This window comes from Oryza sativa, chromosome 12 (genome assembly GCF_034140825.1).
Source record: "Oryza sativa Japonica Group chromosome 12, ASM3414082v1".
Taxonomy (NCBI): domain Eukaryota; kingdom Viridiplantae; phylum Streptophyta; class Magnoliopsida; order Poales; family Poaceae; genus Oryza; species Oryza sativa.
The window spans coordinates 27,714,660-27,733,121 of NC_089046.1; the positions used below are offsets into that span (position 1 = coordinate 27,714,660).

General features: G+C 38.5%; 2 protein-coding genes across 7 annotated transcripts; both read right to left on the bottom strand.

Annotated features, from left to right (window-relative positions):
* Positions 1–1,242: 1,242 nt before the first annotated feature.
* LOC4352860 (CBBY-like protein) lies at positions 1,243–8,973 on the bottom strand. 6 transcript variants are annotated; one of them, XM_015765066.3, is made up of 15 exons: positions 8,483–8,973; positions 8,306–8,391; positions 7,723–7,876; positions 6,025–7,256; positions 5,145–5,427; positions 4,403–4,452; positions 4,069–4,132; positions 3,797–3,845; positions 3,551–3,619; positions 2,982–3,043; positions 2,450–2,530; positions 2,121–2,275; positions 1,943–2,024; positions 1,715–1,858; positions 1,243–1,614 (listed from the first exon to the last, which is right to left on the bottom strand). In XM_015765066.3, the coding sequence occupies exons 4-15, from the start codon at positions 6,200–6,202 to the stop codon at positions 1,512–1,514; spliced, it is 1,320 nt and encodes a 439-aa protein (XP_015620552.1). In that variant the 5' UTR covers positions 6,203–7,256; positions 7,723–7,876; positions 8,306–8,391; positions 8,483–8,973; the 3' UTR covers positions 1,243–1,511. The 6 variants fall into 6 exon arrangements, with proteins under 6 accessions (XP_015620552.1, XP_015620555.1, XP_015620554.1 ...); XM_015765069.3 differs by lacking the exons at positions 6,025–7,256; positions 7,723–7,876; positions 8,306–8,391; positions 8,483–8,973 and adding an exon at positions 5,510–5,538 and having other exon boundaries at positions 4,407–4,452; XM_015765068.3 differs by lacking the exons at positions 6,025–7,256; positions 7,723–7,876; positions 8,306–8,391; positions 8,483–8,973 and adding an exon at positions 5,510–5,538 and having other exon boundaries at positions 4,392–4,452.
* Positions 8,974–11,307: 2,334 nt separating this feature from the next.
* LOC107277673 (NAC domain-containing protein 76-like) lies at positions 11,308–13,338 on the bottom strand. The gene is made up of 3 exons (XM_015764011.3): positions 13,098–13,338; positions 12,068–12,435; positions 11,308–11,826 (listed from the first exon to the last, which is right to left on the bottom strand). Exons 1-3 carry the CDS (start codon positions 13,336–13,338, stop codon positions 11,308–11,310), a joined length of 1,128 nt encoding a protein of 375 aa, XP_015619497.1.
* Positions 13,339–18,462: the final 5,124 nt, after the last annotated feature.

The window sequence follows — 18,462 nt, forward strand, 5'->3', positions numbered from 1 at the left end:
AGTAACAAGCTAGCCAGCCATCATCTACTCCACATTTCCCTGCGAGAGAAGTACTAACTACCTAGCTCTGATACTAATCGACGGAGACTCGCTGGGACATGCCAAGCACTCACCTTTCAAGTACACAGGAAACAGAGTGTTGATGATCAGACGGCGCCTGTTTCCATCACAAGTAGTTTGAGTTCATGTGGTGATTAACTATAGATAGCCAACAAAACGATGACGTTTACAAGGAAGCACTGGATGCCATGGGAAAAGAAACCAATGACGAATTTTATGAAGTGCGAAGAATGTCATCGTCTAAGTCAAAATGTGTTGATGATATTACCAAGTTCAGGATTCCTTTCATGCCTACAGAGAGCTAGAGCTAGAGCTTGGGTGTAATGGAGATTGCATGTCACACAACACAATGTGGTGATCATGATGATATAGCAAAATCAACTTCACTAGTTCAGGACTTCAGATCAGAACCTTGGCAGCAGGAGCTAAGCTAGCATGCATATATGATGGTAGTACTATAGGAGTAAAAGAATTTGGATCCTCTTCCATTTATTACCATTAGCCATTAGGAGTAAAATAGGAGTACTACCATTTTCTACATGACTTGGCAGTGTGAAAAAATATTGCAGGCATACCATCTTGTAGTTTCAGCTTTACATTGCAATTTATTTTGCAAGTATGGATTTTCTGGAGGGATCTAATGGGTTTTATAGGTTTTATTCTGCATATTCTGTAGCTCTAGATCTGTGCCTCGCACCTAAAAATTTCCAGATGCCTTCCATGCCTATTCGTAGTAGTGTAGAGCCAAGGATGTGAACTGAAGAAGAGGTGAACAATCATATATCGAGCAGATTGATCAATAGCATTGGAAGGAGGAATGAAGCAAAATATAGTGTGGTTTCTTTCTGAACTTGACGAATTACACTTCAGTGTATGTATATATTGGGATAAAGGACTCATATCATATATCTTCACTATAATGGAGACAAATTATCATATGCATATATCTTTCTAACAGGTAGGTAAGATATATGGTACGACTCAATCTGACAACATAATGTGGGTGAATTGGATGATGACAATTGAATTGAATTGTATGATTCTACCACTATCAGATGAAATGAATTGCCTTGTTCAAGTATTTTATCAAGCTGTAAAAAAATAAGAGGAAGATGAAATTAAACAGCATGGGCTTGTCATGGCTTTCTGCCGTTAGGGAATCAGATGTGCGAGATTTTGAAATGCTGATGAAAAATCACCATCTTATTACTCACTTTTATGCAAAGACCAAACCAGACAATGAGTTCAATTGCCTCGTCCAAGTACAGCGAGTTCAGTACATTTTCTGTTCCCAAAAAAAAAATGATGCCTGAAGTAGCTTGTGCTTCTCATAGTTTTCTTTCTGCAATGTACTACATAGAGGCCTCATTTTGGTTGTAACATATACCCAATCCATGGGTTACATACAAATTCAAACTAGTAGCAGGCAACTCCAATGTAGTGCCGAGTTGTCAAGACCACTTCTTGCTCAATAGTTTCGATATGGTCAAGTCAGTACCACCAAATCCATCCATGACGGCCTTCGCAGAGTGAAACTCAGCTCTGGCGGTTAGGCTGGGAAGGACAGGCACAGGTAAGATAAACACAAGCACCAAAAAATTGGGGCCTAAGGCAGTGGAATGATGACTAAATTGTATGTGAAATCGACTTTTACCTGCTTCTAACAACTATGCATGGCATACCAATGCGCTCAGCTGCAAGAACGCCAGATTGGCTACCTGCGACAAGAACACAGTTTTGCACGTCCCGTCCAACATACTCGGATCCAGCGCGTAGAGTGACAATAATCTTCTCGGAGCTGATGATGCAAAGTAAACAGTGTGAAGTTCAGATATATTTCTCATCAAAGTACAAAACCTATGAATAAGCAAACAATAATAACCTTTTAGACGCTGCATTGATATCAACACTAAGTTTCAGAATGGACGCAACTTCTTCTGCTATCCTCTGCTTTTCTGCAGAAGCTGTAACACAGCACGCAGGGGAAAATTTTTAACATTACAGACACTTAAAATACATGAGCAAGGCTTCAATTGTTGCAGTCAGTAATAAATACTAACCAGCCTTTTGTGCTTCCTTAACTAGCTGTTCATCCAAACTGGAGGCTACTCCTTCACCAAGAACAAGTTGTCCATATAAGCTTCTTTCAACCTCTTCTTTCCCAACAATATGTATTTTTGATGTTCTCTCTTGGCCTAATTTTTCAATGATATATCTGCACTCAAAGGTAGAAGGCACATAATATACTAAAACTGTCGCATGTCATTCAGGTCCAGATTATCTTGACAGTGTCATGCATGTCCCAAAGTGCAAAGTTTCATTTCTATTTATTTTGAGAAGAACCACAAGAGTTGACTGGGAAAAAAATCAATAAATATACAAATTCAACCTTGAAGTTTTCTCTCCATTTCTCCCGTATGTTGTCAATATGGCGACAGGCACACCCTCATTAAGCGCATCATCAATGAACCTTTGAATGGTTTAATACACAAGATCAGACACAATGTAACTTCCAAAGTTCAAGATAGTAGTAATTCATAAAGCAAGCTCATGGCATAGAAAAGAAAAAAAGGAACAAAAGATCAAAACAACGACAGAACAGAAAGATATTGCTTACAAATGCTCATGCATTGATGGAAATAAAGCAAGATGCATGGGTATAAAAAAAACACACTGGATCTTTTGAATTATGGTACCATGTCTGCCATACTTTGCAGAATGCAAATTCTCACATAAATTTCTGGTAAAGCCCCTCAAAAGAACTACCTTGCATACCACTATGGTTATCATATCTTAGAAGTATGATTTATAATGATCCTAAAAGTGATATATCAATCAACAATAACCCAAATGATCCTGGAATTATTTCACTAGAGAGATACTTCATAGAAAATTAGATAAACTGGGAACGGTAGACTTACTGTTCAACTCCAGGCCGCAGTGGTAAGCTATCAGAAGCTGAGAACACTTCCAAAGCTTTCAGCTATGAGAAGAAGCACATGTAAACAAGTCAGTAGAAGGATATTTTTTGGTCTATAGGAAAGAAGACGAAAAAACACCCATCAACCATTTTGATCTGGACTCCCGATAGAAGAAAACTCATAAGTTGATTGAAATCAAATGCAAAATACAAATAGAAATTAACAGAACCAATCATAAAAGTCAGTGCATTGGATGGTTAATATGCAATCCTGTTCTCAGGGTATACCCAAATGCAAATGGTTTTCTGACTGCTAAACCCTGCAAAAGCCTAAGTTCCAAAATTCAAATTGCCATTTATCTTCCATTAGCAGAACAATGCATGGTCCATCATGAGAAATATTTTGAGACTATACAGCCATGAGAATTGAGATTCTTAACTAAATACAATCAACCCTAATTCAAGATAGTCTGCCTATGGGTAATCATAATAGAAAGTTCATTTTTTTTTAGTGCCAGTATGGTGGTTTTTTCTTGTTAAGTACCTGCATAGCGTAAAGTATGTATCTACCTTTTCACGAAGAACACTTTTCATAAATGATTCTTTCTCGTTAGTTGGCAAAGAAGTAGGCCACCCAATCTGTGCAAGTCAGAGGACAGGATAGTAATAAGTAATGCATGCATATCTCAATCAATCAACAAATGAAATTATTCAGCTCTGCAATAGTACTGTGGTACACAATGAATGATTTAAGGAGAACAGAAACAATAGTATTATTGGATCAAATATGACAGCTAGGAGAAGAGCTAGGCGTACTCTGTTGAAGAATAATAACAACATCCTTTCCTCGTCGCCACTAGCTTTCCTAAAAAACTACATAGCTTCAGACAAATAAAAAAACAAAAAGAGAATGATAGATTTTCATGCAGTAAAGTCCAAAATATATTCTTTGTAAAGAGAACTATATAGAAAATAATAGAGACTGGAAATAGCAGGGGAAAACATTCATTGATGCCAATAGTAAATCCAGTGCAATTCAAAAGAGCGCATGTCCCAGTTTTGATGAAGCTAAAGAGTATAGTATGCACCTCACTAAATCAGCATATATTGGCTCTGTCCAATTTGCACAATCCAGCCCAAGATTTTGAAATGCTGATGAAAAAATATGTTAGAAATTGTGCTAGAAGCATTAAGACAGACAACAAAATTACTTATCTGCAGCACTATATGTTACACTTCTTCTGTTAAAACCAAACAAGTTTTATTCTGTAGAAAACACATGTTGGTTATTACACAGGCCAATGGTGTCAATATAATTCAATGCTTTGCACTTGTATATTGGCATCGCATAGACCAGATAAATGATCACAGATATGGAATGGAATTGCATTAAGCAAAGAAGCATATTTACATTGTTCGCACCTACATTGAAAGCTTGGCGATTGCCGAAGCGATACACATCTGCAAGAACTCTGGAGAAACAGAGGAAATTCTATCACACAATCATGAAGAGTCCTCAGAGAAAAAAAAATCAGAAAGAACAAGCCACAAAAATAGAACAAAGTCCCAAGCAACTACTACCTCCGTTTCAGGTTATAAGACTTTATAGCATTACCCACATTCATATAGTTGTTAATGAATCTAGGCACACATATATGTCTAGATTCATTAACATATATATGAATGTGGGCAATGCTAGAAAGTCTTATAATATGAAATGGAGGAAGTAGTAACTAGTAGTAGTACATCACAAGGCAATCGCATTTATCCTGAGTTCCTGACAAAGTTACAAGACTAATCGAAGGCGGTATTAGAATTCCACAGACAGTGTAGCCGTCTTGAATTGCTGAACTATACCAGGAGCGCATCACCAACTGAATTGAACCAAGCTCATGAAAACAACATTGAGACTTCTCTCAAGAACACAAGTACAGAACATGAAGCATTTCGAAATTGATAAGAGAGCAATAGCCAATTACAACTACCCTGTGCATCTCTATACCGTGGTTTAATTTTCTGTAACCAGATGAATATAATAAGACAAATAGTAGCTCTATCTACATCAATTGAAGCTAGAAAATGGAATATATAAAAAAATTAAAGGGCACTCTCTTGGTCGCAAGACCAAGAATCAAGAAGACCAGGTGGTCTCTGAGGCGCTCACCCTTCCACTTCGAGGAGCACGGCGATATCCGGCGACGCGGAGCCCTGCGACGACGAGGAGGAGGAGGCGCACCGGAGCGGCGGGATACGGCGGCCGGAGCTCGGGGGAACGGCGGCGCGGAGAGGGAGAGAGGCGGCCGCGGTGGTGGTGGAGGAAGAGGAGGAGGAGGAGGAGGAGGAGGCAGGGATGGAGGAGGAGAAGGCCTTGGCGACCTCCGGCGGCGAGGCCCGGAGCGGGAGGCAGCGAGCGGCGGCCATGGCGGAGAGGAGAAGGTGCGCGTGAGCTTCACGAATAATAGCTCAGATTATTATTTATTTTATTTATTTTTCCACTATATAAATATATAAATAAAGTGCTACACGTACACAGCAAGAGGCATCCAGCAGTGTATAGCTAATGTCCAATGGTTGTTTTGTTCTACACTCTTCTTAGTCTGTGTTCTTTTGGTGTTGGTCGGGAATTAATCCCCGTTCACGGAAAACGGAGTGATCAATTAGCGTACGATTATTAAGTATTAGCTAAAAATATTTAGAATGGATTAATATAAATTTTAAAGTAACTTTTCTATAGACTTTTTTTAAAAAAAACGTACCATTTAGCAATCTAGGAAGCCTGCAGACGAAAAATGAGGGAAGTGAAGTATGGGAATCATCACAAACGAAATAAGCTTGTTACTCCATCTTTTTTAAAATACTAGTAAGTGTGCACGTGGAATCCACGTTGCTAATAAAATAAATAAAACACATAATATAATTGTTCAAGTGCTAAATAATTTTCAGATTTCATTTTTTGTTTCAAGATCGATTAACGATCAGTGAGGCGGTCAGACCCTAGCTTCATATAATCACACAGAACCAAAATTTGAGGGAGTCCCATCTACCTTTTGTTACAGTAATAACGTTTTCAAAGAGTACCACACCAAGGAAATTATTTAACTTGTTGACGTAGTGCCTGTCTTGCAAGACACGGATTGTTCCTGTCAAAGGAAATAAAAAACATTCTCGAGCCAATCCACCAATTATATTCATCATCTCGAAAAACATAAATATCACAATCATTTACAAGAGAGAATTTTTTTGAAAACAGCTTTTGGTGAGCTTCCATGCATTTTACAAGAAGGTGGTTGAGAGCATATGCATTACACGGTGTGAATTATTATCATTTAGGCCCCGTTTGATTTAGATTATTAAGCTAATTATTATTATGGATTATCTACTATAAATTAAATATTTTGAGAATAAACTTAAAAAATAGCTTAAAATAAATGGACTAAACAAAAATCAATTTCTAGAGCTATCCATATTCCACAGTATGAACTAAATTCTAGATCACTCAATTCAATCAGAAGATACAGTGACAAGGTAATGACGTAATGTTCCAAAATAGAACTCATATGCCATTTGCAAACATCTCGACCTTCTACATACAAATCTAAAGATCCACTTGTACTAATTCAAGTTCATTTATCAAGCATATTAAACGGATAGCAAACGCCAAGCTGCAGTATGAAAATAGCCCGAATTTTAAATGATTTCATAAGTAATTACCAGGGGCCACTCAAAGTCTAGTTCGTCACCTTGCAATATTTTACCAACCAAAAAGCAAATTTCAGGAAATATTTCACTTGATGTAGATTATGGTAAGTAGGAGCAAGAAAAACTCAAACCGTGTAATAGGATCATGCCCAGCAAATCCATCTTCACTGTTTATAGAGCCAGTACACGCGGATTAAAAATTAAAGTTCAACAAAGTTCAATGGATTTACTCTAGGTCTCTAGCAAACCCCTCTTGATCATAGCCATGTGCTGGTGAGGTGCTTGTATGATGTTCTTGATGTCCCACATGGCCATCCAGTTGGTGTTTATCATTTCTAGCACAAACTTGATGTCCTCTATTGAAACAAAGTCTAAGTTGATAAAACAAAGGACATAAATCTGTGGATTTCTGATGGGTATTAAGTTGGTACCCTACTTATAGCTTTCAGCTCTCATAAGAGTGTGAAGGTGAAGAAATCAAAATAGCTACATAGAACGGACTGAAATCACTGTATTTTACATGGGTGTAAAGTTGGTACCCTTTTGTTGCTTTCAGATCTCATAAGCTGATGTTTTACTGTAGAAAGGAACCAAACAAAATTTTGTCAGACATCAGCGTAAGAAATTAAGAAGTAGGTGGCACTAATAGAAATTAAGAGGGCTAGCTGTGCAAACTATATCTTACTATTATGCCTTGATTTGACAATCCTAATTGATTTTACTACTATATTCCAAATGGAATTTTTTCTAAGAAAACACACATATATATCTTGAGAGAAAAGATTTTACTTCTCAAGAGAAACCTGTACTAATTTACTAAACTCGAAATTACTTGTGCTCTTGGATACATTTTCATGCAAAAATTTACAGGCACAATGTATGCAAAATAGATAAAATCCCTATAATACTAACCTGGATTTGAAGAATGCTATGACACTGATAAAAGGAAAATAAAAACATTGTTGCTCCATGAATAGAAATCTCCAACATTCACAAAAATAGCATGAAAAAAAATTGAGTGCAAGAAACCGACTTGCCTGTACCTTGACCTGGACAGCATGTGCCTCACTCGCACGCATCAATGAAACCAGATGAGACAAGTCTTCAGCAACTGGGTTGGAGGGGACTGCTACCTCATGCGTGACCTGGTTGTATCATTGACGACCAGCTAAGAGACGGGACATCCAATGGAGATCACTGCCAACACAAACTACAGTTCATTATGTCCTTCCATAAGCATGGAAAATATGATCCAAAATGATGGCAGAACATGCAAACTGGAATTGCGGGAGCCTCAATGGATGACCATATGTTCAAAAGCTTTGCAAACTGGAATTGCGGGAGCCTCAATGGATGACCATATGTTCAAAAGCTTTGCTTAAATCGACGAAGTTCAGTAGAAATCTTGTTTTCTACCTTCAGAATTACAGTACTACAAATGCAAAGGTTAAGTAGAATACACTAAGAACCATTGAATTGTTAATTTGAAAGCAGCAAACAATCAACCAGAAATTTGGTCAGTATGACATCTATAAATTGTCAAATTGTAAACAGGAGATGATGCTAGTGCTAGCTAAGCATTTCATCAAACACATTGCAAGCATGAATATAGAACATCAACCTCACCTGTTGCTGGTGTTGCTGGTGTCCTTATTTGCTAGCATGAATGATGTCCAACGGCCCTAGTCCTGTGCCCTCGTTCCAGCGCATCCCTGATAACAACAACAATGAAAAATTATACAGGATGTTGATGATGACAGCAGTGGTGGCACAGGTAGCGGTCCTAGGGGTCGTCGGCTCTACCTCCAGTCGGCACCCTCTCCTACGACCGCGCCGGCGGCCTGCTCCTCCCCGGCACCTCTGTTGGCGCTCGCCTCTTGCCCAGCCAACCTCGCCGATGCTGACGGGCCATGCGCAGCGACCTCCAGCCCTCCTCCAATGGCCCCCTCTCCTCCTAGCAAGACTCTCCGCCACCTCATATCCCCTTTCCGGCGGGCGGCACCCGGATGTCCGGCCCGCGCGCCGGCGCGCGCGAGGAGTCAGCGGGGTAGGGGGAGCAGAAGTGCAGAACCCGCCTCTCTTTCCTCTCCATCGCGGCGCGGCGCGGCGCGAGCAGGGAAGCAGGCAGCGGCGGGTAGGGTGAGGCGGCTCCGGCGGGTGCGCGCGAGGAGGAGGCGAGCAGCTCCGGCGGGAGGCGGCGGCAGCGGGCTGGCGCGCTCTAGGAGGAGTCGAGCGGCTCCGGCGGGAGAAGGCGGCGGCGCGCTGGAGCACAAAAGGGAGCGTTCCCTTTCTTTTTTCTTTGACCGATCCCTAACCGCTGTTTAGACCCTCGCAAAAAAAAAAACCGCTGTTTAGAAGTGGGAGATCGCTAATTGTTTCTTTTTTTCCCCTAACCGCTGTTTACCACGTGGGAATCGCTAATTGCAGGGGTTGATCCAACTTTTGATATAAACCGTTAGATGAACAGATCTAAGGGTCAGGAGAGAGAGGTGTTAGATGAACTGGTGCTTTTTATTTTTAAAATATATATATAATTCCAAGGACATCCACAATGTGTCATAAGAATGAACCATAAGACCTTATGACTAGCCATATACATTGTGGATACTAGCCATAAGACATTAAATGCTAAAAATAGCCATAAGCTTATGGTTCAACCTTAAGAAATAAAATAATGAGATAAAGCACACGTGCACACTAAAGAGTATGATAATAGATTATGGTATGGTGGGACCTACTTTAAAGTAGAATTTGTTTACATAGATGTGGGACCCATCTTAACATCTATTCTTGCTTTAAACATTGTGGCTATGGACATAGGGTATGGTGGGACCTACCTTATTTTCACCAACACCTTAAGCATTGCTGATGCTCTAAGGATGTACCATGATGTCCAGACATATCTTTAGGACTAGATTTTCTTTGTAGGGCTGTGATTTGTGGAGAAGGTGAATTAGGGATTTTACTGTTGATTCATTGGTCAATCCGAAAGGTATATTTGAGTATAATTCATTGGTCAATCCGAAAGGCATATTTGAGTATAATGAAGATAGAAGTTACTAATATACCTCTAAATACATAGAACTAGCCAACCATCTTATATTGTTTTATGAGTGGAGACTGGCCAGCCTTGTTTTGGAAAAGTTATTACTACACTGTCTTGCTTTATACTGTCTTGCTTAGGGTATACAAAACCACATAGTCATCACACGGTTACCGGTTATCACGCGCGGTAACCTTCCCAGTTTTTGAAACCAAGATAATTCTCACAGTAACCACATGGTTATCGTGATAAACGTCTTATCGTAGGGTAACGGTAACTCCACCTAAAATGGTTTGGTAAACCCTGGTCTTGCTAGTACTGCTTGAACGATCTATACATACACACCAAAACAACATGTTGCTAGTTGCCACCACTAAATTTAATGAAGTGGAATTTACTGTTTTTCCACTTTCTACACCTTTACCATGTTAAATATGGGTGAAAAAGAAAATTCTCGAAACTCATGGCTTATAGTCTTAGATCGAATCATATCGAACTTGGCTTGGTTAGCTAAAACATGTACTTATAATGAGCTGAACCGATTGAGTTAGGTTCATGGTTCACCAAACCATTTTGGGTGGGGTTATCATCTCCCCTCGGTAAGGCGGTTACCACGGTTACCATGAAAACCGTACAGTTACCGTGAGTATTACCTTGGTTTCAAAAGTAAGAAGATTACCGTACATAATAACCATGTGATGACCATGCGATTTTATGAACCCTCGTTAGGCTTTTAGCTCGTTGCCTAGCGAGCCAAAACTCGTGTTTAGCTTATTCATGTAGAATGTCATTATATCATTATATATATTTAGTGTTTCTTAGCTAGCTAGTAGTTACTAAGATACCTTACAACAATTTGTGTTTGTAATTAGTGAGTACTATTTTACTAGTTATTATTTATTATTATGTTAGCATATGATACATCGGCAAATATTGCAACTATGTGGCATAAGAACAATTTTCCCATATACTCCCTCTATATTTTAATATATGACGCCGTTGACTTTTTAATAAACGTTTGACCTTTCGTCTTATTCAAAAGATTTATGTAATTATAATTTATTTTATTATGACTTGATTTATCATCAAATGTTCTTTAAGCATGATATAAGTATTTTTATATTTGCATAAAAATTTTGAATAAGACGAGTGGTCAAACGTTGGTTAAAAAGTCAACGGCGTCATACATTAAAATACGGAGGGAGTACTAATGTACAATCTAGCTAAGAAGCATACAAACTTTCAAAGCCTGAATGTAGATGCAAATCATGCAATGCTGCTAACTTTTTCTCATGCATATATATAATTAACATGTAATACACACAGTTAATTACATATGTACATACTGAGCCGAGACTAGCAAAGTTACATACGTATAAGTAGCATACTAATGGAGCAATTTTACAGTTCTTGAGAAGGGTAACATAAGGTATTACTTTTTCTACTGTAAAATTGGTATCTCTTGATATTAGATACCAAGAGATACTAAATTTACATTAAATGTTTGGTTACTCATACTAATATCAAAGTAATGCAAGCTATAGCTAACATATAGTTGTTCGATCTGCGTCAATTAATTAATTTATTACAAGTAGTAATTATTATTAGCAGAATTGGTAGAGATATCCATGATCCTCCCCAGCTCGTCCCAGCTACTGCCGCTGCTGCTCCCGCCATCCCTACTGAAGCTCATCACCTCGCTCCACCCCGCCGCCGTCGACGACGACGACGACGCCGTCCCAGCATGGAAGTCGAGCATGAACGGCGACTGACGATGACGAATGTCAGCGACGAGGTGAGACTGAGAGTGAGAGTGAGACCTCGTCGTCGTCTCGGCGTCCGACGAGTGATCGATGACGTCGACGATGTTGGCCGCCGCCGCTGCCATGGAAGCGCTGCCGGCGTAGTGCTGCAGGTGGCGACGATGGTGGTGGCCATGGCCGTCATGGACTACCTCGTGGTAGTAGAATTGCTGCTGCTGATGATGATGAATGTGCTGAAGCTCATGGCTAATTCGCTTGTTCATGGATGCTGCTGCCGCCGCCGCCCTGCCCTTGGTGTAGGTCATGCTCCTCTTGAAGATCCGGCAAATCGTCCATGTCTCCTGCATGCCATTGATCGAGATGATGCATGACCAGTACTATCCATGAATTCAATTCAGAACAAATTAAAGGTGTATATATATATAAGAGATCATTCTGACGATCGATGTAGCTAATTAAGCTAGCTAGCTAGTGACGCAATGATGTGCCTGTCTAGCCGATTGCGTTGTGTATCAAAAATCTTTTCCTTCTAATATATTGACGTGCAATCTTTTGCGTGTTCACGAAAAAAACCTGACATACTGATGCGTCTTGGAGGTGATCGGAGTCGGAGATGGAGGAGGGGAGTCGGAACTCGTGCATCATCCAATCTGTCTTGGTGCCTTTACCGGCGCTGCCGCGGTAGTAGACGAGAGACTTCTTGAGGCCAATGCAGTCGCCGGCACCGGCGGCGGCGGCGGCGGCGGCGAGTGAGGAAGAGTAGATTGGCTTGTCGATGCCGGTGGCCTTCCAGAAGCCGGAGCCGGTGACGCGGTTGGGGCGGATGCTGTTCCTGTACTTCCTCCCTCGAAGGCAGAAGAAATAGCCGCACTCCTTCTCCGCCGCCGCCGCCGTCGACAACGACGACGACGACGACGAGCCCTGCAGCGCCACCGCGCCATGGCTCACCTCTGCATTCACAAGCACAACATTAGAATTTGGTTGATATGCATGCATGCATGGCTCGTTGTTCATCATTTTTATCTGACTTTGCTGATATATATCAATTATTCTCTCAAATCTCTGATTGTGTGTTAATTGTTCAGTGTTTAATTTTTATTCACGATCGATCGATCAGAGAGGATTATTCAGAGATACAAATTGTAACTGATAGCTAGTATATACTACCACTTATGACTGAATTTCCTTTTTTTTTTCAGTTACAGAACCAACTAAATTTAAATGACACATAGGCATGATTTTATGAATGTTTCAATTGCAGGAGATAATTAGTCATGCATGACGATTCGCCTATACTAGTCATATTATTAACCTTCACCACCAAGTGTGACAAAAATTTAACCTCTGGTATCACAATTAATATATCTTGCATCATATTCTTATAATCTTCTTGAAAGTAAGATGAACTAATTGATATGCACAAAGGAAGAACATGAGATCAGAAAAGTAATACGGTTTCATGCCCTGAATCCTGATTTTATCCCCTCTTACTTTTCAGTGCACATATAATGATGCGTATACATGTGTGGATATGTTCAAATCAATTAAGAACATAACTTGCACGTACACCAGTTTTTTTCTTAAAATTAAGAACAAAATTGAAGTAACCTACTTGGAAGATCCCAGGGATCATGCTTGTAGATATCGATCTCCTTGATGATGTCAATACTGAAAGGCTTCTTCTCCACCTTCCTTGTCAGATAAAACCCCACGAGCTCTTGATCCGTCGGATGAAATCGAAACCCTGGAAACACCAGATCATCATCTTCTGCTAATAAAGCTGCTCCTCCTCCTGGGCTAATTGGACTGTCAATCTCCTTAATAATCCTTTCCAACCTCTTCTCCTCCTCCATGGCTTAATCTTGTAGTAGCTAGCTAGCTAGCTTAATTGGACAGAGCTATAATAACTTGTTTGATCCTATATACAGCTAGTTATATATAGTGTATGAGGTTTAGTGTTAGCTATACATAGTTGCTTACATATGGTGATGGAGAAGTATGGCCATGGCTGCTGTATTAATAAATTAATGTGCTATATTTGACCATATTAGAACACATTTGATGATTAATTATACTAGACAAAGCTATAGCCTGGGATAATAATAAGATGCTGGAAATTTTTGTCTGAGCAAGCTGAGTCTAAGTCAATCGAGTTGAACCCTCTCTCTCCCTATGGGTCTCTGCAGATAAATCGTCGTACCTCTGATGACTTGCTCAACTCAATTATATGTCGAATCAGGAGATTTTTCTTCAGTGACGACGATACTTTATTTCGATCTCGCCACAGCAAATTAAATACAGGAAGGATTAATTTATTTCGAAGTAAAATTATCACATTGTTATATATACTAGTGGTAGGCCTGAATATATATGTAGCACGTGGTTTTCAGAGTTGTGGGAGGCCGTTGAACACCTTAATTAGAGTCTCAGTTTATTCAGAGGCAATGCACATATATGGGAAATTGACATTCTACCAAGTCAAAGGCAGATAATATTGATTGACTTGGTAGAGGTGTGCTACTCATTTCTTCCAACTGAGACATGCAACCCAAATTACTCCCTTAGTGCAACTTATAAGATGTCAATGCATTTTAAGATTCAACTCTCATAATATTTGAAAAACAATTAGTCAAATATAAATTTAATTTATTTGATAAATAAAAACAATGTTATTGGATTGATATTTGAATGTACTAGCTTTTTATAGTTATGATTTAATTTGTTGCTACGAACATTATATTATGTGAGAAACTGAAAGTCAAATAGTAGTTTTGAAGACATCATGTCAAGTTTAACTATGTCTTATATTTTAGAATGGATGGAGTACATTTTAGCAAATAAAAGAATAATTTCTTGATGTATGAAGTGTTTACAAAATTATTGATTCAAATAACTCTCAATTCAATCTGCTAAAGACAACTCGAATTTCTCGCGTTGTGGAAATTAGCACTAAAATTTCGACACCTCGTGATCCTTTATCAAATACTGCAACAATGCATATCAAAATAAAAACTTAAATTAAATGGGCATAAGTGCTTATTATAATCGAAGAAGCTTCTGATTAGGTTGGACAGTTACCATCTTTTTGTAGCTAGTTGCACGACTAACTACTAGTAACTACTTAGCTAGAGCCAAGAATCTCATACCGTTCATACCAAGCAACTGTACAGCCATAGGATTTAGTCACAGTGTAGACAGTGATGCTGTGGATTAATTAGCAATTCGAGGATTTATAATACGGAGAACGAATCAATCTTTCAAGATGTACTAATGAAAAAGGAATGACGAACTTTGAACATTTCCAGCTTTTGAAAAGTACTTGAGAGTCGGGTTCATCATATTCGGCCTGAAGAAAGGATAAATTCGAGAAATATATTTCAGTCAACAGCTGTAGATTTGTAAGACGAACTGATGAAAAGAATTTTTCAAGGGTGCTCACAAAAGGCCACTTTAATTAAAGAGTTCGTTCAAAAGGAGGATTTGAGGGTTTTTCTTGGTGGCTGTTGGTGCCTTGGTGGAGTTAATTTTGGTTAAAATCATGTGTATGGGGCCACAAATTGACCCTTTCATGACTCTCTAACCTCCAGAGAAAAAAATTTACATGGTAAATATTTTCTCTAAACTGTTTTTTTACAGCTTATTCGTTTTATATTTTTTTTCATAAACTCCTCTATCTAAAATTAATTATACTGCATGTTTTTGTCCTATGTAAGTCCAACTTTCAAATACAAATACTCTGTTTCTATGAGCCGTCAAGCAATGGGTAACCTAACAAAGAAATGAAGAATCCTAGTCATTTTCATCTGTCAGATTGGACGAAATGTTGCTATCACAAGCTTTGAACAATGGGTAAACTACAGATTTTACAGTAATTTTTTCTAGGATCATGCAAGAACTTTGTCAAAAGCCTTGACGTAACGGTACATGCGCGGTAGATTCGGCTTGATATTTTTACCTGTCACTCAGTAATTTACTGGAAAGCAAAGCCAATATTTTCATCTTTGTTGGGTTCTCATCCTGGAAGGTGAAATCCTGACCACTGGAGCCTTTTCTTCTTCCTGTGATCACCAAAGTCAGCATGCTCTGCTCCTTGCCAAAACAAAAATGGAAAAGATTCAAAGCAAAGAGAAGAAGAGTTCCAATCTTCTAGACCCAGTTGCTAGCAACAGATCCATTGTAGTAATTTTTTAAAAAAGTATTTAAATATTGGGTTTAGAAGACTATTGATGTTCAGAGTTTTTACAGTCAATGGCACCGGTTGGCTTGCCAGGGAAGAAACTCAATTAGCATATGATTAGTTAAGCTTTAACTATTATATACTTCAAATTTTGATTTATTTGATTTTCTTTAAAAAAAACCTTATATGTAGAAAGTTTTTTTTAAAAAAAGATCACATCGTTTATTAGTATGAGAAGCGTGTCCGTGATAATGTAAGCCTAAAACGACAAATTTAGAAGACTGAAAGAAAATGATAGTTGAGTGTTGACCTGCCAGATTAGTGGGAGTACTGTAGACTGAAACTTTCTCCTGGATGTTTTGTCAGAGAACTTCAGCATTATCCTCATAGTTTACTTAGAGGCATCAAAGAAGTACAAGTAAAACCACTTGGTGTGAAACTGTCCGATGCTTCCAAAAACACATTTTTGCAAATTGCATCATCCACCATGCTTGCTATCCTCCATGTAGTAAAAAAAAAAACATGCATGTATGTAGTTTTCTGTCCTGTAGAAGAGTCTAAGGGGATGGCCATGTATTCTCTCATGACCCCATCAGCTCGGTTGACATGTTTGATATTTCCTTGGACACTTGATTATACATTGGTCAGCAATCTTCCACCAGATTGACTTAAGGTACAGTTTGTCAAAACTATGTTTGTTTACGGGTGTAATTTAGTCAGGCATGAAACAAGGAATCCCATTGTTTCATACTAAGAGAAAGTAGACATTGAAACCACTGAAAAATGAGATGATTACTGAATCCAACTCTTTAGAAAAAAAAACCTGCTTAATTAGTACTCCCTTCTTCCTAAAATACTAGTTTAGGAAGTCACACATTCACGTGACTATAACCATTCTATTGTTAATGGTATTCTATTATTAATGGTATAGATGAAACCTTATCTATGATGTTCAGCAATTGAAGAATTTGAGTATTAGTATTTGTGAAAAATAGAAACGCTAATCAATAACAGAAAATTTTAAACACGGTATTGTAAGATGTACTTGCAAGGATGATTTTGTAGACGATGATATAGTAGAACCCTTTGTGTCATTGAAATGAGGGTATGCATGTGTTATCTTGGGCAAAGGCATGGTTTAATACTGTCATTGTCGTTGTTCTTTCTTTTCTTTTTAGTTCCTACAAATATGCATGAGTGTACAGTGTACTGCCCTCTGGAAATTCTGCAACCCAAAAGTCACAACCATATCAAATACTCCCTCCGTTAGTACGGCTCACTCAGACGATTTGTTAATCCTTGATCTTCATGATAACAACTGAAGTTAATTTATTTTTAATGATGTAATTTGTCGATGTATATAATACTGTACGACTTAGTATTATAAATTGCATTTTAACTTATCTTTTGTTAAATAAAACACATTATATAAAATTACCTTCTTGATGAGTGCTTTTTTTTTTCTTAAAGCAGCTGATCACTCCTCCTCTTACTGTCTTACAGCATATTTCTATCTATAAGTTACAGCTAGAAGATGGTTAGCGATGACAATGTCTACGGATACACAGGCGAGCAGGTGACGATCAGGCAGTAGCCAACGACGGAAGAATGAAGCAACTACCAGGTGGTGCTGAGGCTTTGAAGAATGAAGCCTACAAATCTCCAAAGTCCAAACGGCCAGACTAAAATGGATTTACATCTCGATGAGGTCTACGAATCCAGAGTCTCCAATCGTCCATCCGAGCTATGGTTCAAAAAGTCAACTTTTCAGTCTCTATTCAAAGCGCCCAGTCGATGCCAAGCACATATGTATTACTCCCTTCGTCCCAGAATATAAGAAGTTTTAGGGTTGGACATGGTTATTAAGAAAATATATAGAAGTGAGTGGTGGAGGGTTGTGATTAGTTGGAAAGATAATGTTGATGTAGAAGTTGTTATATTTTAGGATAAATCGTGAGGGTTAAAAGTTGTTATATTTTAAGACGGATGAAGTAACATATACTAGGCCCTAGTTCAGCAAGCCTGAGCCATGGTGTTTATACAATAGGCCATACAGGCCTAATGGTTGCATCAAAATAGTACAAGTACAACAGACCAATTACAATTGAGACTCGAGAGAGTATGCCCAAAGTTAATGGCTCTTTGCAAGACCTTGTTACCAACTCCCTACTTTCGTTTTCCGCACCACGTTTTTCAAACAGCTAAACGGTGCGTTTTTTAAAAAAGTTTCTATACGAAAGTTGCTTAAAAAATCATATTGATCCATTTTTTAAAAAAAATTACAAATACTTAATTAATCACGTGTTAATGTATCGCTCCGTTTTCCGTGTTCACTCTTTGGGTTGGGAACATGTTCCTACGAACACAACTAGCAAAGTTAACTATATGTGTATTTTTTGTTTTGTGGGCTTATTCTCCTATACTGGCTATGTTATTTTCTTTGTACATGAGCACATTTTGGTTCTTTTTGTCTATATGGATTGTATCTAGTTGATGTGTACAAATCTAGATCAGAAAAAGAATGTGGCTAGCTAGTTGTCCTGGATTTATATGTTCGTTAATTTGTACAACTTGATGAAGTTCTTTACATTAATACAAAAGAATCTGAACATTGAAGTTATTTAGTTTATATTATGAAATTTTGTTTAGGTTTCTGCATTAACATGATGCCTTGAGGCTGCTCAGCTAAGGCTTGCTCGTCGGATTGCCAAACAATGCAAGCACCTAACATGTATATATATATAGGTTGCAAAAATATTTTCTAGATAAACTCAATTAACATCCATATGATCAATCTAAG